We start from the raw sequence: 24,482 nt of genomic DNA on the forward strand, positions 1-24,482 counted from the left end.
GTGATCTAGTAATATATTCATCCATGTCATTAGGAAACAAGATCTAGCTGGACCTAATATAAATTTTAGGTAGTAAGGAACATTAAAAGATATTTTGTTATCTGCAGCAACTGTAATAGAATTTGAAGATATTTCTCATCTTGTCTGGTTGCAAATAGCAGAATACTGCTAACGCTGATGTTGTGGTTTGTGGCTGAATAAAAGGAGATGCTACATTTTATGTTGTGGTTTAGTTCAATGTAGTTTCCTGACCCCAACTTCTATGCCAAGTAAACAAAACAAGAACCATGGTGCAGAGAGGAGAAATAATGTGACTTGCTTCTTGACATGCTGAAGGGCTGGTTATCGAGGTGGTGGGATCGTGAGCTCTGGACATACAAAGAGCTCGAGCAAAGGCACTGGAGGCATGAGAGGATAGAACGACGGTTAACAGGTTGCTTCTTTAGAGTGAAGAGTGAATTTTCAGGAAGTCCTTTAAAGTCTAGTTCAGGTATTACTTCCTCGGATTTTCTCATCATCTGACTTGTTTCCTCAATGTTGAATTAGTAGCTTCCTCCTCTGTTCTATTGGGATCTTATATAATTTCAGATCTTGTCTTTTTCTTGCTTTGTAATCTCATACATCTATGTCATGTTTCCCCTGTTATATACTGTGAGCCCTTAAAGGGCTGAAAAAAATATATGTATTTATTTGAGGCTAGGTCTACCTGTATATCCCTATTCGCTTGCAACTTGCTGTGTAAACCAGGCTGGCCTGGAACTTGTGATCTTCCTGTCTCTTAACTACTGAGTGCTGGGATTACAGTCATGCACCAACCATACTAGACTGTCTGAATATACATATTATATATATTCATATATATTTATGGTGTTTGATTTCACTGGAGATGCTTATTTTACATCAATCAAGGGGTGGTAGCCAGTAATTAGGTGCATCTACCTACTCACCTACCTACCTACCTATTAATCATCTTTTTAATAGTTTTTTAAAAAAGCATTTGTGTATACTTGTGTGGAGGTGAGAGAACAAGTTGTGAAGTGGGGTCTCTCCTGCTGTGTGGGTTCTGGGGATCAAACTCGGGTCCTCACACTTGAAAGTGAGCAAATCTTGTAAGCCATCAATTTATTTGGGGGGGGCTCTCTCTGTAGCACAGACACCCCTGGCCTTTACTACGAAGTTAGACTGGTACTGAGTCTAGGTGATCATCCTGCCTTAGTCTCTGGAGTGCTGGGATTATAGATGTGAGCCACCATGCTTAGCCTGGATTTTCAAAGTATTTTTTAGCTCTTTCACAATTCTCTCCCTCTCTTTCTGTGTATTCTATTTCCCCCGATTATCCTAGCGGCTCATTCTAAACATACCTTTACGGAGTTTTCAAGGTTTTGTTCTGCAACACTTAATCTCTCACTTTACACACTCTTCTCTGGAGAACCCAGCCACTTTTGGGGCATCAGTAACTGTATATCTCCCAAATATGGTTTAAACTCCGTTCTTTACTTCCTAAGAAGTTGTGTTCAAATGTACAAAATACATGCCATCTACCTCACTGTGACCAAAACCTTCAATTCAATGAGCTGCTTGCACTCGTTTTGAAAAGACTCAGCCTTTTCCTAGCCTCACTGCGTCGTGGTTCTTGCTCTCATCCACATCACTGTTCCGGCACTGATCTGCCTCTTCCTTTCCTGGACCGCATCCCTGCATCCCTCCGTCGGTCGCACGCCTATCACGCCCCAGACCGGGCCATCTTTCCTCTTCTGCAGCTCCTGGCCAGTTTTCAGAACCTGTTACGAACTCTGGGCAGAGCACCAACTAGGTGCTTAGCCAATGTTTACAGAATGAGAGGTCAGCGCAGCTCACTGACGTCACATCCGGCGAGCCGCGGCGTCTTTCCGCTTGGCTCTGGGGGAAGGGCCCAAGCCGGAGGGTTTAAGGCCGAGTTCGAAACTGGGCTCGACCGTCTTCTTCGCGGGCCCAGGCCTCCGCTTGGCAGGTCGGGGTCTCCCACCCGCGCTATCCGGCGGAGGGCGGAACTGTGCGCGTGGGGCTCGGGTGCTGTCCGGACATAGGACCCGAGGGCGGGAGTGGGCCGCCCACGTACGGCGCGCTTCCGGCGGAGCTTTCGCGCGAGAAGCCGGGCGAAGATGGCCGCGCCAGGTCTCTCCGTGTGAGGCTGCGGCGGTGGCGGCGGCGGCGGCGGCGGCGGCGGGGGGCCCAGCGTCGTGCTCTAGTGGCCCCGACCCTCCCGGCCTTCCGAGGCCAGGGCCGCCGCCTCCGGGAGATGCGCGTGTCGAGGGCCCGCGGGCGCCCGGGGAGTTCATGCTGCGCGCGAGGCTCGCGGCCGCCTCTCTGATCGCCCGGCGCGCCGGCCCTGCCCGCGCTGAGCCTCCCGCAGCCCGCCCTGCGCCGCGGCAATGACCGGCGAGAAGATCCGCTCTCTGCGGAGGGACCACAAGCCCAGCAAGGAGGACGGAGAGCTGCTGGAGCCCGGCGACGACGAGGCGGCGGCCGCGCTCGGCGGCGCCTTCACCGGGGCCAGGACCGGCGGCAAGGGCGGCAGGGCCTGCGCCAGGATCTTCAGCCACCACCATCGGCAGCAGCTGCGCGCGCCCCCCGGCGCCCCGACCCCGCCGCCCCCCGCCTGCCCGGCCCTGGTCGCCGACGGAGGCACCGGGCCCGCGCTCTACCCTGTGCACGAGTGCGTTTTCAAGGGGGACGTGCGGAGACTGTCGTCGCTCATTCGCACGCACAACATCGGGCAGAAGGATTACCACGGTGAGCCCCCCACCCCGGCCGCCGGCTGGGGCCGTCTCGGCTCCCCTTCGGCGCACCCCGCTTTGCTTTGCCTGCTAGTCCCGAGCGTTGCAGCTTCCCGGGGTCGGGAGCTCGGTTGTGGGTGCGGAAGCATCCTTCCTCCATCCCCGCCCGACGCGGCCCTGCCCTGTCTCTGCCGCGGGTCTCACGGTGGGCATTCCTGACTGCCCGCACGCTGGCTGCTCTCACTGGTTTCCGGGAGCTCTTATCTAGTTTCCCTCCCTCCCATCGCAGGGGCTTTGACTTTGAGCGTGGGTTGTCCTCTTTGGTACTGTTTTATGCTACGAACAGCGTTTCATCTTGACTAAAACCACGAATTTCATAGTAGCGTCTTTATAGTCTTTTTGACAAAGCATAACAAATTTGCTGTCGAAGGATACTTACTTTCTGCTGCATCTTGTCAACTGAATCTTTTTAGTTTGACCTTTAAGCAACAGAGGATTTTATAATTTACTTGTACCTTTTTTTTTTCTTGGGGCTGGAGATTGAACCTAAGGCCTTGTGCAGTAGTAAAGGTGTTAATGGAAAGTAATGTGAATGATGATAATTTTTCAGCATTTCATCAGTACACCATTTTAAACGGAATACTTAGCAAACATTGTTGGTAGCTGTTTTTAACTTAACGACAGTTACTGTATACATTTAGGTAGAGTGCTCAGAATGATATAGTATGTTAATGAAATTCTGGCCTGTGGACCAACTCCCTGAATTCTATACCTATAAAATTTAGGACAGAAGTAGGAACTTACGTTAGTTGTGTAGTTCTCTAACTACACTTGTTTCTCTGGATCGATGATATAATTGTGAAATCATCACCTGTCATTGATTATAAATCAAATACAAAAAAGTACCTGAGCTGTCCACAGTGTTTTCTTCCTGCCCCTCATTGATTCGACTAGGGAAACCGAGAGACGGTAGTTCTGTAGTTACTAGGAAGTTTTTCAGATTCGGTGTGCAGGCAGCTGTGTTTATGCAGCCGTTGCCTTTAAAACTTAGATACATCACGGTGACAGATCAGACATCCCTCTTGAGCTGCCCCTGTAGTTAGTGCTCCTGGAGAAGAGAGTGTCACAGAGGCCTGGGCTTGTCTGAATTGCTGATTGTTGGGCTTCTAGTTCTGTCTCCAGCATTTAGGAGAATATTAAAGTTCAAATTCTGTTCAGAGTAAACAGAATCCTCTCCTACCCTTAATTATTGTCCGTCACCCACTGACATTTGCTTTTTAAATACAGTGTTTGTGTTTTACTTAGCTAACACTTCTGAGCAATGCAACTGATGGCTCCTGCTTATGAAAAGTAGGGTGGTACCTCCTCTCCACACCTGGTCTGGGAAGGGGCAGGTGCTGGGTTCCTCTGCATACCTGATGTGGGGGCAGCCGTTGTCCTCTGCACACCTGGTCTGGGAAGGGGGGCGGGGGCTGCTGTCCTCTGCACACCTGGTCTGGGAATTGGGGGGTGGGCTGCTGTCCTCTGCACACCTGGTCTGGGAAGAGGGGCTGCTGGGCTCCTCTGCACACCTGGTCTGGGAAGGGGAGGCTGTTGTCCTCCTCTGCATACCTGGTCTGGGAAGGGGCAGCTGCTGGGCTCCTCAGCACACCTGGTCTGGGAAGGGTGGCTGCTGGGCTCCTCTGCAGTTCTCACCCACCTGCCACATCACCTTTCTCTGCGGTCACCCTCCCTGCTTACATTCTTGCAAAGTTACTTTTATTCAGGGTATTTTACTCAGCAGGGTGCTTTATCTAGATTTTAAGGATATTTTTCTTTGTATTTTACTAATTATTATTTTAAGTGCATGAGTGTATTGCCTGCATGTGTGTAAGTGCACCTGTGTTGTGCAGTGCCCACAGAGATCAGAAGAGGGTGTTGGTTCCTCTGAAACTGGAGTTACAGACAGCTGCCATATGGGTGCTGGGACACAAGCCTGGGTCCTCTGGAAGAGCAGTCTGTGCTCTGAACTGCTGAGCCATTTCTCCAGCCCCAAGATTTTAAGGCTATATTCTTTTTTGCAGAGTATAGAAGATAAATGCCTTTTAAGTTGCCCAGACAAAAACAAAGTGTATGCTTGGATTGTGGTCACACAGTAAGTGTAGCGGAGTCATGTTATCAGGCCCTCTGGTTTGCCACACGCCACACCCTTTGGCATGCACTGTGGAGATGCTTCCCGCTGATGCAGTGATGATGGTTACCATTGTGCCAGCACTGTGTTGGATGTTTACATACTTTAATCACCTTTAATCCTCACAAGAGCCCTGCAAAACATGTAGTTTTATCCTCATTTTAAAGGTGAGAAAAGAGTCCAGAGGAGCAAAAAACTCCGCTAAAGTTACATACTTAATAGGAACTGTGAGGCTACAAGCAGAGCTGGTGGCTAGGATTCCCAAGCCCATGATCAGTCTCTTTGTAAATCTCTTGTGGTCAAGACCCAGTACTGCAGGAAAGTCAGTTCTAGTGTGTATTTAGATTTGCAGTAAAGTCCTTTAGAATGTACTTTCTCATTTAGTATTTACATTAAAAGTTTGTAGCCCCAGTTTATCAGTCAGTTATTAGGAACTTTACAGTCTTTACAGGAGACCTGTAGAAAGAGTCCAGATAGCTGTCATCCTCTGTAGAATTTTTATTTCTTGGTGGAATGCCTACTTCGTCCATCCACGTGACAGTCTTTGTGATGGATCGGTCACATGCCCCTTACTCAGTTAGACAGTCCTATCTATCCATTCCTCAAGTGGCATGGTTTATAAAGCGTTTGAAACAGTCCTTAAAACTTAGCAATACACTGGGCATGGTAGTGCATGCTTTTAGTCCCAGCACTCGGGAGGCAGAGGCAGGTGGATCTCTGTGCGTTCAAGCCAGCCTGGTCTGTATAGTGAGTTCTAGGCCAGCTGATGAAGCATTTTTAGTAATTTTCTTTCCATGGAACCTTAGTTTCTTTCCTTCTTTGCTCTGAGGATTGCACGCTGGCATGATCTCGTTGCAGAGCCATGGTGGCTGCCTGAGTAAAGACAGTGCATGGTACAGAGACGTTCCAAAACAGCAGTTACACAGCGTAATTTGGAAACTTTTAAAGCACTGCCTTTTCTCAAGTGATTACTGTCTTTCTGTGCTGTCCCTTCTTGCATCCACCCACCCTCCTATCCATCCACCCATCCATACATCTATCCATCCATTCAGTTTTTGTGACAGATCTGGGCTACAAGCCCAGGTTACCTTTAAGCTTATGATTCTCCTGCCTCTGCGTCCTGGGTGCTAGGACAACAGGCATGTGCCTCTGCCCAGCTTGCGTTTGTTTTTTCACTGACACGTTTATTGGAATTTGTTTCTTGTGGTCATTTTCCTTTGCTTTCTGTGAAGAGCTTGTGGACTTGGTTCCTGCTTGGCTTGCTATGCTTTAGTTCTCTGCTTCGACAGGCCTTTGGTTTGACACACTTTTTCTCGTATGCTTCCTAAATGTTGTAAAATGTTGGTCAGTATGAACTGCTGTTCTTGTTATCAGTTCTTGGAGCAGTGTTTTGTTCTGGGTCTAAGCACTACTCAAAATGTAAGGGAACGCAGCGTAGCCTGTACATCTTGTATTCATGTATGCCAGAGGATTGGGACTCATAGCTTATTTAGTAACACTTTTTTGGGATTCGGGGAAATAGATTAAAAGTCCATGAAGTTACTTACACATATCTTTACTATGTCTTCATATAAATACTTTTCAGATAAATTTAAGATCAAGTCTGGCCTTAGTTTTTTTCTGAGTCACTTTTGCCATGGATAGTTTGGACAGTTCGTTTTTAGTGATTTTTCTTATTCAGTTCTTTAAAATTGAGTGGTTGAGAGCCCTGACTACTCTTGCAGAGGACCCAGGTTCAATGCCCAGCACCCACATGGTGGCTGACAAATGTAAGTCCAGTTCCAAGGGATCCAACACCCTCTTCTGACCTCTACGAGCACTGCACAGCACATAAAATAAAAAATAGTAAATAAAATACTTTTAAAAATTGAGAGTGAGAAGGAAACAGATTGAAGGCATGGTTGGATTACACTTTCTGCTGTTAAGCATGTAGTTTTCTTTTTCCCCTTGAGATAAACCTGAAGCAGATCTTGAATGTTGTCAAGAGTGCTGGCTGCGTGAAACCTCCATCCAGCCTTCCATAGCTGAGAACTGTCTGGTCTGTGGAGATGTAATTTCCCCTGCCTTTACTTTGATGGCATGGTGTTCTGAACCATCTTCCCTGTGAGTTGTTACAGTTTGTTGAAGCTGTCTTACACAGCGATTAGTTTTTAAATATAAAGTGGATTCTTTCTCTTGAGAAGAATCCTGACAAAGCGGGTGACTTGTGTGACAGTGAACAGCTCAGCGGTAGCCTGCATCTACCTGGTCAGTGCCAGATTTCTTCAGGGAGGAATTTTAAAAAAATAATTTCAGAAAGATTAAAATGCTCATTTGAGAATTGATAAATGTGATAATCTGAGGACCATGTAGTGTTTTGACTTATTCTATATGTGACTTATCTCCCTTTTGATATTTGTTTTTTGTCACTAAAATCTTCATGATTAAAGAGTATTGTGGAGTAGGTCTCTTGAGAAGAGGTGCTTATAGAGCTAACTGTGTGGGGGGAGGGGAGGGGAGGAGAGGAGAGAGAACATGAATACTGGTAAATAGTGTTGACCAGGAAATATCAAAATGATGGAGGAGTTTAAAAAGAACATTAGTAGTTATTTTTGTAGTCTTTTAAAAACTTTAAAACACACCCCTCAGTTTTCCTTAGGAGAAAATGGAGAGCGCGTTCACGTGGGGTGATTTGTGCAGGAACTCCCGACGCTCCCTGGCAGGTAATGCCCTTGATGTTCCTGACCAGGTGAATGCGCCCTCCACTGTCGCCCCCTGGTGCTTCTCTAAGTCCTTAGGTTAAATGGCTGTTTCCTGGTGGAAGACAGGAAGTTAGCACAGTAGTACCTGACCTGCTACTTCCTGTACTCTGTGGGATCCTGAAGCCTCACCTGCCCTCCCCTTTCCTGTATGGACTCAGGATAGGAGTAAGACTTGTGACCTCATTTTGGCAAAATCTGGCAACCCAAATGGCATTTCTGGAGGATGTTAGGTTGCAGGCATCTTAGTGAAGTTGGAGAAGGTTGGGGGACTTTGAGCTGAGCTCTAGGTAACACTACTGCCCCATTAATGGCATTCTTAGGTGAGAGATGTCTGCTTTACTGCAGGTTGTGATGCTGTCCTAGAAAGTAAGTGGGGGTGGGGGGCGGGCAACGGGACAGGAAATTAGTTTTGGAGCAACATTGAAATTCTTAGGTAAAGTGGAGGTAGGAAAAAGAGAAAAGATCTGCCTTTAGCTGTTGGAACTTATGGATGGATAGCTGGGTTCCTCCTGGTCCTGCCTGTTTTTTCTGTGGAAATTCTAAAGATTATCCACTGAACTAAAAAGAGATCCCACTTCTTTGCAGATTGGTTTTCGGACATTAATTAACTATAATATATACCTCTTAGAGCATCGGAGCCTTGAGTGAAGAGAACGGGTGTGAAAATACTCGAATGTCAAAGGCTTGTGTACTAGGAATAGCCAACAGCATCTTGCACTCCCTCGGATGTTGGGTGTCTGGCACCTGAAGCTGCCCTTGCCCTTGAGGCCTAGTTTGATGCCTGTTAGTCTAGTAATGGGTAGGACTATCGGACTCCCCTGAAGTCACCTTTATTCTCCTGGTGGTGCAACTCAGTCTAGAACGTCAGTGTTTGGTGTCTCACTGCACAAACACCAACAGCAGCTACTGCGGGCTCTTCAGTGTGGTCCTGCCTTCCAGGACTTCCTGGCTGCCTGCACATCCACTTGTGCATGTGTCCTTTGATTGACGTCTCATGGATGATTGGGTTTGTTTTTGAGACAGGTGTCTTCATGTAGCCTCAGCTGGCCTGGAACTCCATATGTAGACCAGGCTGGCCTTGATCTTACAGAGATCCACCCATCTCTGCCTCCTGAGTGCTGGGATTAAAGGCGTGGACCACCACACCCGGCCTATAATTGGGAAGGCATCTGCCTTGTCCTAGGATGGAATATCTCAATTTGAGAGTAAAAACAGATTTTGATACTGTGCTTTTGGTTCTTGATAGTTTCCTTATTTTGTTGGTTGATTTATTCATTCAGCAGAGATGCAGGGAGCTCCTGGTATATGGTAGTGTTTTTGGTGTTGGGGTTAGTGAACAAACTGATGGTTCCTGTTCTCATGGAGCCCTGTTCTCATTGGAGAGCTAGACAGAGGAGAAACCAGTGAACGGATGGTGTGCTGGTAATGAGAAGTCATAGATCGTCAAAGAAAGATGAACTCACTGGCAGCACAGCAAGGGGGCGTGCTTATTTTATTGAGGGCAGGCAGGGGTTGGTGAGAAGGGTAAGCAGTTTTCTGAAGTAAATCAGGAAGCAGGTATCTAGAACAGCTGCAAGCAGAAAACAGCAAATACAAAGTTACTGCCTTCAAAGACTAGGAGGCACCTATGTTTGTGGACACAGGAAGTGTAGCTGGAGTCAGGGGTGGGGCAATGGGACTGGAAGCCTGTGGCCCTTGGGTAGGTCCCGATGAAATGAAAGCCTTTGTTCAAGCAACAGGAGATGCAGTTAGGTTTTCAGGGGAAGAGTGACCCTGTGGTTGTAGAAGGCACACTCCAGCTGTTCTGGGAAGGAGAGGTGGGTAGGAGGGACTAGCTATCACAGTAAGGGGTGTGCCTGGAAGTGAGGGCCAGAGCAGCTGGAGACAGAGAGAGAGAGAGAGAGAGAGAGAGAGAGAGAGAGAGAGAAGTTTGTGGAACAAGTTGATCCCGAGGTTTAGTAGAGGCTGAGGAAAGATGATCCCTAGAGGTTTAGTAGGGTAGTCTAGTAGAGGTTTAGTAGTGCGCGGAGAGAGTGTGGTGAGAGAGAGAGAGAGAGAGAGAGAAGAGAGAGAGAGAGAGAGAGAGAGAGAGAGAGAGAGAGAGAGAGAGAGAGAGAGAACATGTTCACTAGAGTGGCAGCATTTTGAGAGAGAATGCAGAATTTCTTCCTTTTCCTGCTTTTTTAGATGAGGCTTGGATGTGTCTGTAAAACTTGGATCAACTCTGCTGGGTCTGGTGCTTGTAATTTCCTGCTTTGCTCTATAATTAGGGGTTATAAATCAAAACTGTCTTGAATAGCACCAAGTTACCGCTTGCCTTTTTGAGCATGCTGACATTTTTTTTTTACTGACAGTACAAAGGCCATGCTGAATGTGGGCCCTTGTGGGTGTTCTCGGTGCCACGATGGGGGCTGTCCATGGTGCTCTTCTGCATGCTGAGGGGAAGTAAGGGAAACCATTTTTGAAACCTAGTTAGGAGCTGAATTGGAACCCCCAACTGAGCACTGTTGTTCTTAAAATTAAATGTCAGCTTATAGACAAGAGAGACATTTGGTTGATATTCTCTGGAAAATGGGTGTGAGCCTGTTAATTGCTGCCATTTAAAACAATAAGACTTTAAGAAAAGAAAAAACACAGCTTGTAATCAAAGTGAGAATTTTGGAGAACTGGCTATGCCATGCTAAGTTTAGCAGGTTCCTCCTAGTTCTTAACAAGAGGTTCTGGGCAAATGGAAAGTGTGGCTGGTGTAGTATCTGACCATTGTGAATGCGTCAGTGTTGGAAGACCATATAGCTAACGATCGGTATTTTTCAAGTGATCAGTACGTGCTGGAGCACAATCATGACTTAGGCCAGGTGTAGCTCAGAGGTAGACTAGCGTGCTTTGAAGCCTTTGTTCCTTAGCAACACACATGTATCATTAGAGATCCACTCACAGTGCAAGAGAGACCAGTGTATTTCAGTGTAACAACAAAGATGCCTTATTGATGGAATTAGGATTTCACATTGCAAATGAAGAAATGACTGCTCCTTCCTGAGTTTCAGTGCAGTATAGAATACCTTCAGCTATCCAAAAAGAAAGTTAAGACAGTTTCCCTTTACAGCAGTTAGTCTGTGAAACTGGATTTTCTTATATTTCAAATCCAAGCAGCTTGTGTTTTTGATGCTGGTAATCCACCCAGGGCTTTGCTCAAACTAGGCAAAAATATTTTATTACCAATTAAATGCAGAAGCAGATCTTAAAGTCCAGCTCAACTCTAGTAGACTGTACATCGAAGGGATTTATTTTTAATTAAAGCATTTAGCGGACACTCTTGCTACTCGCTGGCTTGGACAGTGCAGTTCACTTGGGGAGGTTCTGACCTTGTGTGGAAGCAGTCTCTTTTCTTCCGTTGTCATGCTTGCACATTTATGGAGAAGTACTGCACGTGATACATGGGTGATACCGCATTGTGCATGGGCCAAGTCAGGGTGATGTGTTTTTCCATTTTCTTAGATATTATCATTTCATACGTATTGGGAACCCTCAGACTGTTGCTCTCCTTACCGTGAAGTGTGTGATTGTAGAGTGTCATTGCCTTCTTGTGCCAGACAACACCAGAACTGCTCCCTCAGTCAACACGTGAGGCCCCCCCCCCCCCGGTCTGATCTCAGTCTCTGCCAATGTCTGCACGCATCAGTACTTGTCTTCTGTTCTGCGCAGCTGGCGTTTCCAGCTCCCACGGTGCAGACGTGCCATGCTTGTATCCCCACTCCTGGCTCATTTCCATTCAGTGTCCTCCTTTATCCATGTTGCCAGAAAAGACAGGGTTTTTAGCTTTGTTATGGCTGAGCAAGTGCTCTGGTGTTTGTACGTTCTAAGGTACATCCGTTGGTTGTGGATATCTGGTGTGTGCACAGTAAGCATGGTAGAGTGGCCTCTTTTCATTTGTATATACTTAGTAAGGAGATCGTGTGATCCTGTGGTGTTTTTTGTTTTCATTTTTTGTTGGACCTGACATTAAAAGATGCAGTAATTTTAGAATTAAGTAAACTAGATCATGAGAGAAAATGGAATAACAATATAGTGTGGTCGTCTGTAGCAAGCACACAAGTGACTGGAAGGTTCTGTCACGGAAGCCAGCCTGATGAAGTGAGCTAGTGGGTCAGAGAGGTCTGCAGGCATCAGTTCAGGGCAAGAAGGGAATATTTTAAGCCTGCAGGCCCTACCATCTGTTGCCTGAGAGCAGCCCCAAAAGTTCATGATCAACACAGCATGTGGAGGGTTCTAGGAAAGCTTTGTCACCTGCTGACCTGAGTTAGAAGATGGGACTCTTGCATGGAGCAGACCTGTGGACAGTCTGGCTCCTGGCTGCACGCTGCTTCCTCTGTTTACATTTACTGCTGTTACTAGCCCTCATCATCCAGAAAGACTCAGTGTAGCCAAGGGTGACCTTAAACTTCTGGTCCTCCTGTCTCCCGCTTGAGGGCAAGGATTTCTGGCAGGAACCGCCACACTGGTTTTTGTGGGGTTCCGGGGAATCAAATCCAGGGCTTCATTTATGCTAAACAATCAGCCTACCAACTGAGCCGTAACCTAGATCCTCAAGAACCTATCTCAAGTGGAGAAGCTAGCCCTTGAACAAGTGAGCGACTAGCTCAGAGTTAGACTAACATGGGTAGTGGGCTTTTTCAAAAATTTATTTTATATGTGTGAACGTTTTGTCTGCATGGAAGTGCACCCCGCTTGAGCAGAGCCTGCAAAGATCAGAAGAGGGCTTCGGGTCTCCTGGAACTGCAGTTAAGGATGGTTGTTAGCTACCATGTGGGTGCTGGGAACCACACCTTGATCCTCTACAAAGTGGTATTAACCACTGAGCCACTTCTCCAGCCCCCCTAGGTGATGACTGTAAAAGCAAAGTAGGAATGCCGTTAAAATGCCTTTGTAAAGAGCACTTGCTTTGTAAAGTGTCAGGGACATGAGTTTCTATTGTAGTTCCGGCAACCTCACTTAACTTTTACCTCACTTAAATACTAGCAGCTTTATTGCGATATAATTCATATTCCTTGACATTGACTTATTTAAAGCACACAGTTAATGACTTTTAATACAGTCACACTTGTGCCACCGTCACCCCTAAGGCAACTTAACTTTTAGGTGTGACAGCCCTTCTGATCCTGAGTTTTCCAGCTCTGGACAACCACTGCTGTGCATTCTGTGAAGATTTGCTTGCTCTGGCTCCTGTGCATTTGCCTTTTGTGCCCAGCTTCTTTCTTGTAAGCACTGTGCCTTCAAGGTTTACCCGGTGTGAGCGAGTGTTTCCATTTATAGCTCAGTAGTACTCCATAGCATGAATGTGCCATGCTAGATTTATGTATTCGTGAGTTAATGGACATTTGGTCTTTTCCCACGTCTTGACTTGGCTCTAGTGCTGCTCTGAGCATCTGTCCTCAGGCTCTGTCCAGGTGTGCTTTCATTGTCTTGGCTCTGGACCTGTTATCATCCACGTCTGACCTTTCAAGGGGCTGCAGGCTGTTTTCCAAGTGGCTGCCCTGTTTCCCAACAGCAGTGTGTGAGGCTGCAGTTTCTCCTCTTTGCCAGTTATCACCACCCTAGCGGGTGTAAAGTGGTGGTATACTTTAGATTTGCATTTCCCTAATGATTGGGTTTTAGACAGCTTTTCATGTGTGTTGGCACTTTGTATATCTTCTTTGGAAATGATACCTAACCCTTTCCCTTCTCTACATCAGGCTGGCTCTTTGCTCTTGAATTGTAAGAGTTCTTCATATATTCTATATATGATTTTTTTTTTTTTTTTTGGTTTTTTGATACAGGGTCGCCCTGTAGCCCAGCTGTCCTGGAACTCACTATGTGGACCAGGCTGGCCTTGAACTCACAGAGATCCACCTGCCCTGCCTCCCGAGTGCTGGAATTAAAGGTGTGCACCACCACGCCCGGCATATTCTATATATGAGACTCTTTATCAAATGTGTGATTTGCAGAATATTCTTCCATTCCTTCCCTCTCCTTGTTGTCCTTCTGTCGCCAGAGTTCTCTCAGGGTGTCTTGCGCTATCAGACAAACCATATAACATATTTCTGTGTGAGTTTATTATAGTTATAGCTTGGGGGGGGCAGGGTGAAGAAACCTACAGAGACTAACGCCCGGCACCCAGCTCTCCGTTCCAGACCGCTGGCCCACAGTCTCCGTTAACTCGCCCACGCATCATGGGCCCGCAGTCTCCGTTAACTGTCGCCCACGCATCATGGGCCCGCAGTCTCTCCAGGTCAGTAAATGCCCCTCTCGCGACGCGGTGAGATGCAGGGCCATCTTTTCTCCGCGCCCGCCCCCCATGGCGAACGGCTCCTTCCGGCTGGCTAACTCCGCAGACCTGTCTCCGCAGGCCCCGCCCCTCGGAGGACCCAGGACCCCTGGGGAGCGCCTTCCGGCCCTTCTTCCCCTTCTTCCTTCCGTTACTGTCGTTTTGTTGTATTGGTGTATTAATTTTGCGGAAAGTTTCAGAATTGGAAAGTGCAGTCCAACTTTATTCTCTTTTTCAAGATTGGTTTCATTATTCTGGGTTCCTTGAAGTTTGCACATGGATTGTAGTAACTGCTTTCCGGTTTGTTAATAAAAATGATTTGGGCATTTGATGGAGAGTGCTTTGACTCTAGACCAATTTGAGTAGTTTCAGCATTGTGTTAGTTACGTTTTGTGTTGTGCTCCCTGACAAGCAGCTTGAGGGAGGAAGGGTTTATTGTAGCTCACGTCTGAGGTGTAAAGTCCATCATGGTGGGAACGCCCCAGCAGCAGGAGCATGGAGTTGAGTTCTGGCACTCAGCTGGCTTTCTCCTTTTCCCTTCTTACTAAGTGCAGAACCTCTGCCTGTGGGATGTGCCTTTCCCCCTGCGGGCAGGCTTTCTTCTGTCAGCTCATCCTCTCTGGAAATGCCCCCACAGACACACTCAAAGTGTGTTGCACTAATGTCCTGGGTGCTTGTTGTAGTACATCTGATTGGACTGAGGTGCATTTCCTTATGTTTAGGCATTATTTAATTTCTTTGAGCATCGGATCTTTGATTCCTTTTACTATATCAGACCCTCCCTTTCCCACTTAGTTGATTTTCCATTGAGTAGAGCCTCACAGGAAAGGGTTGTGAGTGTCAGGTGCTGTGTAGAGCTTGACCCAGTGAGGAGGAGAAAAACTAGGGTGCTTTGCCTTTCTCTTACCAGACCTGAATTGGTCTTCACTGCAGGGTGGATGAGCAGAGAAGTAAATACAATCCACTCAGAATATCTGTGAAAAATACTCATTATGAGAAAACAGTCTTTGTTGCAGAAGATACCACTAAGAATTCTGGGAGAATAGTGTGCCTTTGATCCCAGCATGGGAGGCAGAGGCAGGTGGATCTCTGAGATGGAGGCCATCCTAGTCCACAGTGAGTCCTAGAGAGTTCCAGGCCAGCTGGGACTACAAGGAGACCCTGTCTCAAGAAGACCTAAAAGGAACACTGGGAGAAGCAGAAGAAAGATCCTGTGGGAACTGCAGTGAGCCAGTATCAGACACAGGAACCTGAAGTTCAGTCACTTCCTGTGACTCGTAAATTAAATGCAAGAATGTCTTGACATAGAAAATTGAGTGATGCAGAAAATGCATTTAAAAATGAGGAATATATTTAATCCCAGCACTAGGGAGGCAGAGGCAGGCGGATCTCTTGAGTTCAAGGGCAGCCTGGTCTATATAGAGAGCTCCAGGACAGCTGGGGCTATAGAGAGACCCTGTTTCAAAAAGACCAAAAAAAAGAAAAAGCCAAAACGAGGAATATAGGGTAACAATATACGTGTGCGTGCACACACACACACACACACACACACACACACACACACGGATCTCAGAGAACCACTTCATGGATTCAGTTCTCTCCTTCCATCATTTGGGTCCTGAGACTTGAACTCAGGTTATGAGATTTGGTGGCAAGCACCTTTGCTTGCTCTGAGCCGTCTTGCTAGCCCTTTTTGGGCTTTTTAAATTAAAAAAATAGATTTTTAACTAACACATGAAATTGTACCATGTTAATTGTGTGCCATTTGATATTAAAGAGATTCTTAATACCTGGGTGTTTTAGACTTAGTGAAGAATTCTACATTATGTGTGTTCTAGGCCAGCCAGGGCTGCATAGTAAGGCCTGTCTCAAAACAAAAAACAAACAAGAAGTGACAGTAGATTTTGGGGACTAGAAAGATGGCTCAGCAGTTAAGAGCACTTCCTGCTCTTCTGGAGTTCTTGTACCAGCACCCACATGACCGCTAATACCCATCCATAACTCCAGTTCCAGGAGATCGTATGCCTTCTTTTGGCCTCCTTGAGCATTGCATGCACATGTGGACTTACATGCATGCAGACAAAATACTCCTAAGCAAAATATAAACACACAAATAAAAATGTAACAGTGTATGGAGCTGTCAGGCTTGCTTGGCAAGCACTGTTACCTGCTGAGCCATCTTATTAGCCCAAGGCCATTCCTTGAGTAATTTTGTGAGCAAAGCTTCTGGAGACTTTTTTTTAAATGTATAATTATTAATTCACATGTTAGTGTTTTCCACGTATCAGTAGAGTGAATTCCGAGGTGTGCTGACTTGAAGTCACATAGAAACAAAAGATTTGTTGAGCCACTGATGGAACTTTACCTACCTTCCTCTCATTTCTAGCAGTAGAATATGAATTATAGCTCTGAATCTTTTTCTTTCTTTTTTTTCTTGATCCATAGAGGTTGAGAACTTTATTGTAATCAAGGGGTTTTATTGTGGTTTTTAGTTTTATAAAATTTTTTAAACAGAATTTAAATTTAATGAATTTGTTCTGTTTTTTAAAAATTTTTAAATTTTTTGTCTTTTTGAGACAAGGTCTTCTGTAGCCCCAGCTGGCCTGTAACTCACTATGGAGACCAGGCTGCAAACACAGAGATCCGCCTACCTCTGCCTCCTGAGTGCTGGGATTAAAGGCATGCATCACCATGCCCGGTTCGGTTTTCTAAGTTTTGAACAAAGTAGTGTCTTGCTGACTTTGACAATTGCTTTTGCATTCTAAACCTTTAATGTGGCGAATGTGTGTGTGGGCTCATTTTGAAAGGGTTTACCAAGTATTTTGGTAGCTTATTCACACGTTCCTAGAAGAAAAGTAGCCATGTTGCTTTCATCCTGCATTTGATGATGTACAGTGTGCAGCCTGTTTCACTGACCACAATTCTTGACGTGGGACCTTCTGCAAAGTTGCTGTTATCTGAAAACGCATGCACAAATTTTATTCAGCAGTTTTCTTTTCACTTCTTACTGTTGGTTTGCTTTCTTTGACAGTTAAGAGCTTTTTAGACTGTGTTCCTTGAGATGTCATTGAAAATTTAACCATCATTTTTAATGTCAGTTACAGGACTAGAGAGATGACTGGTTAACAGCACTTCCTGCTCTTCAAGAGGACTGAGGTTGGGTTCCCAGCACCCACAAGGTGGCTCATACTCATCTTTATCTCAAGTTTCAGGGGATCCAGTGCTCTCTTCTGGCCTCCACAGTCATTAGGTGCGCACATAGATACACACACACACTCGCACATGCACACACATGCAGGCAAAGCAGTCCACATAAAATAAAACCCACAGTGCAGCGTCTGAGTCTTGTCTTTGGCTCATTTTCCCAATTTCGTTGTTCATCGTTCTGCAAACTTCATGTGTTTACGTGTAGTTTGGTTTTTCAGCCTGGGGTACTATTAGTACTTCGTCAGTGCTTTCCCCCTTCAGCTTGCTACCATCTTGCCTCAGCCTCTCAAATCCTGGGATTACAAGTGTGAGCCGATGTGCCTGGCTCCCCTGCATTGCCCTATTAAATTTCATTTTTACTTTATGTGTACGAGTGTATTGCTTAAATGTACGTAAGTGCACCCTTGTCCTGCAGTGTCCATGGAGACTAGGAGAGAGTGTTGGATCTCCTGGACTGGAGTTACAGACAGTTGTCAGCTGCCATGTGTGTGTTGGGAACCAAACCGCGGTCTGCTGTAAGAGCAGCCAGTGCCCTTAACCACTGAGCACACCCCCTATTTGTTTTTAAAGGGTCTCATGTAGCCTAGGTTGGCCTCAAACTCCTGTGTAGCTAACACTTTCCTGAACTACATCTCCTTCTGCCTCAGCCTCTCAAGAGCTGGGACTATAGGTGCGCACCATCCTAACTTCTAATTCATCTTGAGGCTCAATTCAGTGTAGTCTTTCCTATCTCGGCCGGGGAGGGGAGTAGTCAGAAGCTCCATCCTGTGTCCTTGCCGGGTGTGCCTCCGTTCTAGGAAGCAGCAGTCCCTTCTTTGTATAGTGGTCTCCAGCAGAACTCTGAGCAGCTTGAGAAAGAGGGTTGATTCTTAGTGCCCATTCCAAAGAGACTATCGATGTATAATTACTAAGGAATGAAGTCTGGTGTGATAAGCGAGCAGCAAAAGGAAGTTGCCACCTGCTGGGAAAGCTCAAAGACAGTGGATGTCTGGCATGTCTTCTGGGAGGGAGGTGGGTAGGAACCTCAGGAATCGCAGGGACGCGTTTGCTACCTTTGAGTTTGCTGTGGTATGTGGCCGTGATAGTTTTGCTTAAAACTTGTAGTGGAAGTTTCTGAAGGACTCAAACCACTTTTACGTGAATGTCTGAATGTCACTCTAACTTCTGATCTAACTTTGTTTTAATTCTAGGGAATACTCCTTTGCACCTTGCTGTGATGTCAGGAAATAAAGGTGAGTGAGTCCTTTATGTCACTTCACTCAGCTTTAGTCAGTTAGGCTTAGGAGCAGTTGTCTCACTTAAAAATTGGTGTGTGTGTGTGTGTGTGTGTGTGTGTGTGTGTGTGTGTGTGTTTGTGTAGGTCAAGGGACAACCTGTGGGAGTTGGCTCTCTCCACCATGTGGCTCCCAGAAATCAAACTCAAGTCAGGCTTGGCAGCAAGCACCTTTAACCCACTGAGCCATCCTGCTGTGAAACAGATTAATGGATCATCTTATTTGTAAATGGCCTTAGGATTTAGTATATTAAAATTACTAAATATTTTCTCTTTCCATAACCATTTTTTTTAAAAAAGAGCCATAGTAGTTGGGTGTGGTGGTGCCCAGCGCTTGGGAGGCAGAGGCAGGAGGATCTCTGAGTTTGAGGCTAGCTTGGTCTATGTAGTGAGATCTAGGCCAGCCGAGGTTACATAAGGACACCCTGTCTCAGAAGTAAATAGAAAGAACTAGAGGAAGTCCTGTACTAATCTCGGTACCATTTCACACTCTTTTTTCCCCTTACTTGGCTGTTGTATTGAACAAGTTTAGAAAACTTACTTCTAAATATTAAGGTTGCTAATTATGGTAATATTTTAAATGTAAGAACAGATTTAATCACCTTTTCAATGTAAGGTGTTTCATATTTGGAAACTCATAGCTCACATCTTGTGTGGTGGACAGTTGTTAAAAATGTGTTTATTCTTTACAGTTAAAAAAAACCATAAAACTTGTTTCTGGAGATCACTGATGAGTAACCAGAGGAAAATAGAATTTCCAGGTAGAATTGATAAGAAAAAAAATCTCATTGTTACAACTCCTAACAGTTTCCTTCTTGTGGAAGGTCTTAAACTTTGATGATCTAATAAGCACTGAGTTTTAGGCTGGGGCAGCTGCTGGGCGTAGTGGGTGGTTTTTCCATAGTTATTTGATACTTACATGTTTTCATGAGTACCTTGAGAGACCAGTTCTGTGGAAAGTCTCTGGGAAGGGCTTGGATAGGTGATTCAGGATCTGCAGACTGTGCAGCTGTGTGTTTTCAAGGCTTCCCTGGAGAGGGCGCAGCAGCTCGCATCCTGCCCTGCTGGTTTGCACTGTGTGCTCCTTGCTGCCCTTTGCCTTTGCCTGATCTGTTCTCGGTTGTTCAGGAGTAAGACAGTGCACACCCTTTGTACTTGTCCTCGTCACGGCTGCTCAGTCAGTCTGATGGGTACCATCATCTCAGTGATTGTACTGTGGAGACCACTTTCTACTGTGTACTTGTCTGACACCACGGAAGTCTGGCATTTCCTCCCCTGGGTCTGAGATGTTGACTAGGACAGTTTTGAAGAATAGATTTGGAAACAATCGGAGAATGTTACACTTAAGATTTCAGAAGTGGTTGGAAGTTAAATGAGAACTAATCTCTAACCCTGACCCTTTGTGGTAGAGACACCCATGGACATTCTTGAAGCCGTTGCTGAGCTTGTAATTCATTGTCAGTCATCTTTGGATCTGTAATTTTTAACTTTTCTTTGACATCTAAAATTTCTCACGTTCAGTTTGTTTGTGCCTCTTCGTCTCGCACGTGTCAGTCACTAAGCCTCGTGCCTGTTCATCACCGCCTTCGCCAGTGTTCTTTGTTAGCGTTACTGAGAGAAAACGTTTAGCCGACCCGGTTCCCTTTCCCTCTCTGCTTTGTTTTGTTTTCAGACAGTCTCCCTGTAGCTCCAGCCGGCCTAGAACTCCCCATGCAGAGCAGACTGGCCTTGATCTCAGAGATCCCTTGCCTCTGTCTCTCTGCCTTTCTGCCTCTGTGTGCTAGGATTAAAGGTGTGTACCACCACGCCTGGCATATTTTATTTTTAATTATGTGTGTGTATGTATGTGGGTGTGTGTACATGATTTCAGGTGCCCTCAGAATCCCCCCTGGAACTGGAGTTGACAGGCTGTCTGATGTGGGTACTAGGCACCAAACTTGGGTCCTCAGCAAGAGTGCATCCTTTTAACTGCTGAGCTCTCTCTCCGGGCCCCAGTTATGTTTAAGCATGTGTCACAGTAGTTGGTCTATGTGATTATCTCTGTGATTATCTGATTATGTTAACTGCTCACCTTCAATTGGGTGACTGTTCTTCAGGGTGTGTGGCATGTCATAGACATCTGATGTGTAACTTGCTGCTTAAACCTAGCTCTAGCCCTGCATGTCCTACAAAGGGCATGCTGCTTTACAGACATGGTGATGTTCATCCTGCTTTTAAAAATATTTTAAAATTAAAAGTTTGCTTTACTAAAGATTTTGTTTGTCCTCAGTAAAACCATTGGATCAGTTGGAACGGGATAGTAGGGAGTAAGAGCCTCTCTCCACTTTTCTGATAAGCCAAGGGCTATAGCCTGGGCAGTCCTTTTACCTCACTCCTGCTCACAGCACAGAACCGGTTTGTACCCACCCACAAGAAACAGTGCCTACAGTGCTTCCAAGTCCTGTCACTTGCTTGGTGATAGCCGCTATAATTAGTAGACAGTCTTGGAGTGATGCTTGGTAGTGTAGGACTGCCCTCTTTTAACCTGGTGGTTTTAGCATCCACTCCACTGCATGTACTAGATGGATGGTCCAGGTTTATCCCTGCTACGCTGCATTGCGTTACTCTTCTGCAAAGAACTCACCCCTGTTTGTTGCCGTCAGTTGATTGTTTGGTCCTTGTCTTCTACTAGTTTTTATTTCTCACATCTGACCGGTGGCAACTCCTGAAGCTGCTCCTCTTTGATAGGGCCTGCCCGTGCTGGTGGTGATGGCCCTTCTGTCTGCTCTCGGTGTGTTTGCCATTGCATCAGCTCAGCAGTAATCACTCTCGTGTATCACATAGTCTCACATACTGCGTTTATTTAACTTTGTTCTAATAAAGCTCCCAGCTGCCGTAGATGTCCCTTCTACACCAGGAATAACACTAAAGTAATAGAGCGTTGCTGCTCTCCTTCCCAGCCCATTGCATGCCCTGGCCTTTGTACGTGTTTCCTGCACAGCACCCTGACGCCGTGCTCCTTTCATTGGTTTGCGTGCTCTCCTCACGGATGTGGTCTTCATAGGATGTAAGCGCCGACAACCTTACTGTTCTTCCCTCTCATTTCCAGTACCTAGTGGTTAGAAATGTCTGGAGTTATAGCTCAGTGGTGGAATGCTTGCCTAGCGTGTACAAGGCCCCTGGGTGTCGTTTCCAGCACCTACCAACACCCCCCCCCTCAAAAAAAAACAAAGGGCATATAGTAGCTGCTTGGTAGATGTCCAGTGATGAGTGCTAAGGGTAGTGTGGGACTTTGTACCTGAGTTTCTTGTGAGCCTTGGTTTAAAATTGTTTTTGCCTGTTAGTGCACTTTTTACTTTGAGTTTTTAAAATGTTTTCTCAACCTGTAGAATGGTCTATATTTATAGACTTCTTTTGGTTACTTAGAAAACTGTTGATATTTGTCCTTAAGTAGAGATTTGTGTGTGTGTGTGTGTGTGTGTGTGTGTGTGTGTGTTTCCAAACTAAAAGAATGATAACATTTGAAAAGACTATGGAAACCCTACTTACTCTAGAAGATTCAGCCTTTTTCTGAAATTGTGAGCTTTCCGTTGACATCACGGGTGTGCAGATTCTCTTGGGTCTTCCTGGATTGTAGACATTGTGTGTAAATTACTGTTGAGGTTCATAGCCTATCTTTTAGAGTATGTTAACATTTCTCCAAATATTTTTGGAGACAGGAAACAGTAACTTTATTTTTAAGGAGAGCTCAGTTTACTTTTAGGTAGGTTGGGTTCTTTTGACTCTGGGGATCAGATATAACCTGATTTTTATACTTAGGAATTTATAAATTAATTATACATGGAAGAGTATTTCACATGCGTTAAATGGACTTATTTAGGGATTCTGAACATTGCATGATGTGTGATGATGCCACTGCTTTCTGTTGCAGAATGTGCGCACTTACTGCTGGCCCACAATGCCCCGGTGAAGGTGAAAAATGCTCAGGGGTGGAGCCCCCTGGCCGAAGCCATCAGCTATGGAGACAGACAGATGAGTAAGCGGCACTCGAGAAGTGGAATGATGTGCTGGAGCTCTTTTTCCCTTGCTGTAACCTCCCTTCCCACGAACCTTTCCAGTTGCCTATAAACGCATGAGTTGTTCCTGACTCTCAGGACATGAACACCGAGCAGTAAAAAGCAGTTGAGTCACATTTAAAGTAGGATCGTTCCGCGTTACTGGTGCTAGGACGGTTTTTCTTTCTGAAGTCAAGACACTGTCATTTCTGGCAAACTGCTTAGTGGCTTCTTCTTTGAGAGAGTAAAACTCCTTGTGCTACAACAGTTGCTCCTTCAGTTGGTGACAGGCTTGGCTGGAAGCTCTGCTGAGTCGCCGTCTAGTCCAGACGAGGACTTGTGCAGTGTGCGGACTGTGCTGTCATTCTGCCCCTTCCTGCTACCCGTAATTTTGCTTTAGTGTTTTATGTAGATTGTTTGTTTGCTGGGTTCTGTGTTTTGAGATGGGGTCTCGCCCTGTAACCTTGACTGGTGTGCCTCGTGGTGTGGCCTAGGCTTTCCTTGTGGAATGCATACTGAGTTACGGTTAGACATAGCCTGGGAGAGCAAGATAAGATTCTGGCACTTTAAGTAAAAAAAAGTGTGCAGTGTTGAGTACTCCTAGGGTACTGAGTAGATTCAGTCTTAATTCTGTGTGGTTTTGGACTCCTGGACACTGTGATTCAGCTTTCTGTAATCCACATGATACATACTTGCACATTTCTGAATTTCTTGGACAACTTTTGATGGTGAGATCATATTTGACTATAATATATACCTGTGATGATAATGTGATATTTTATTTCATTATTATTTTTGGGTTTGTTTTGTTTTTTGACAGCGTCTTCCTAGTCTCAGCCTGCCTAGAAGTCCGCTTTGTGGACCAGGCAGGGATTAAAGGTGTGACCCACCATGCCTGGCGTGCTACTGTGCTATTTTAACAACTAAGTCCTGTGTACTTTTGTTAGGCTTTGGCAGTCATCCTTTGTGGACAAACACCAGAAGACTTGGGTGGGAGTAAGAAACCTGACTAGCCTTTCCCTAGAATTATTTCAGGGGAAAGGGATGAAGTTGTCGCTGGTCTGAAGATCCTCCCCTGGTTTTCTAGCCTGTTGGTGGAGGGAGCAGGTGAGGGCTTCCGGGACTGCCGAGGGTATTCCTGTTCCCAGAACAGTGTGGTGGCTGGCAGTATTGAATGGGAAAGTGAGGTGTGGTCTGCTGAAGGCCAAGAAACAGTTGGTGTGGAAAGTCAGCTACAGAAAGTCTCTGGAGTTGCTGAGTGTTCATGCTTTCATTACAGAGCTGTCACGTAAAAGAACTACTTGGGGCTAGAGAGATGGCTCAGTGGTTAGAGCACTGGCTGCTCTTGCAGAGGACCAGGGTTTGGTTCCCAGCACCCTCATGGCGGCTAACAACTGTCCGTACGTAGCTCCAGTCCCAGGGGATCCAACGGCCTTTTCTGACTGGTGTACTTACCTACATTATACTCATACACATAAAATAAAAATAAATACATTTTTAGAAATTAAAAAAAAAATACTTAGCTCCTAGTATCTCAGCACTTGGGAAGTTGAGGCAGGAGAGCTGCGTGTTCCAGGCCAGCAGGGCTACGTGGTGAGTGAGACCTGGTGTTACAACAGCAATACAACCAAGCCAAACCCCAGAGTTTAACTCTCAGAGACTTACTTGAACAGGCATATACATGTAGAAATGTTAATGTGAAGTATATTTATAATGGTGTTAAACCTGTGTTACTTTGAATTATTTTAAGGAGTGTGTTTTTAAGTTTTTGATTATTTACTATTAAATCATTTTTTAAAAATATTTTTATTTTATGTGTATGCATGTATTACCTGCATGTAGGTAAGTGCACCCGTGTCATAGAATGCCTGCGGAGGACAGAGAGGCTGTTGGATCCCCTGGAACTGGAGTTACGGACAGTTGTTAGCTGCCATGTGGGTGCTGGGATTCTAACCGGGTCTTCTGCAAGAACAGCCAGTGCTCTTTTGTCTCTCCAGCCC

The 24,482-nt window shown here is 45.7% G+C and overlaps 1 protein-coding gene across 5 annotated transcripts in view; it reads left to right on the forward strand.

Annotated features, from left to right (window-relative positions):
* Positions 1–2,373: 2,373 nt before the first annotated feature.
* The window catches only part of Ankrd13c (ankyrin repeat domain 13C), a 59,207-nt gene continuing 37,098 nt past the window's right edge, over positions 2,374–24,482 (forward strand). For 2 of the 5 annotated variants that reach the window (XM_008846082.3, XM_029569859.1), the window contains exons 1-3: positions 2,374–2,772; positions 18,366–18,407; positions 22,359–22,463. In XM_008846082.3, coding sequence (XP_008844304.1) covers positions 2,412–2,772; positions 18,366–18,407; positions 22,359–22,463 — 508 coding nt within the window. In that variant the 5' untranslated portion in view covers positions 2,374–2,411. The remainder of the gene's footprint in view (positions 2,773–18,365; positions 18,408–22,358; positions 22,464–24,482) is intronic. The other 3 variants (XM_029569857.1, XM_029569856.1, XM_029569858.1) reach the window with 3 other exon arrangements.

The sequence above is a fragment of the Nannospalax galili genome, unplaced genomic scaffold (genome assembly GCF_000622305.1).
Source record: "Nannospalax galili isolate Female #2095 unplaced genomic scaffold, S.galili_v1.0 scaffold442, whole genome shotgun sequence".
NCBI classification, from domain to species: Eukaryota; Metazoa; Chordata; class Mammalia; order Rodentia; family Spalacidae; genus Nannospalax; species Nannospalax galili.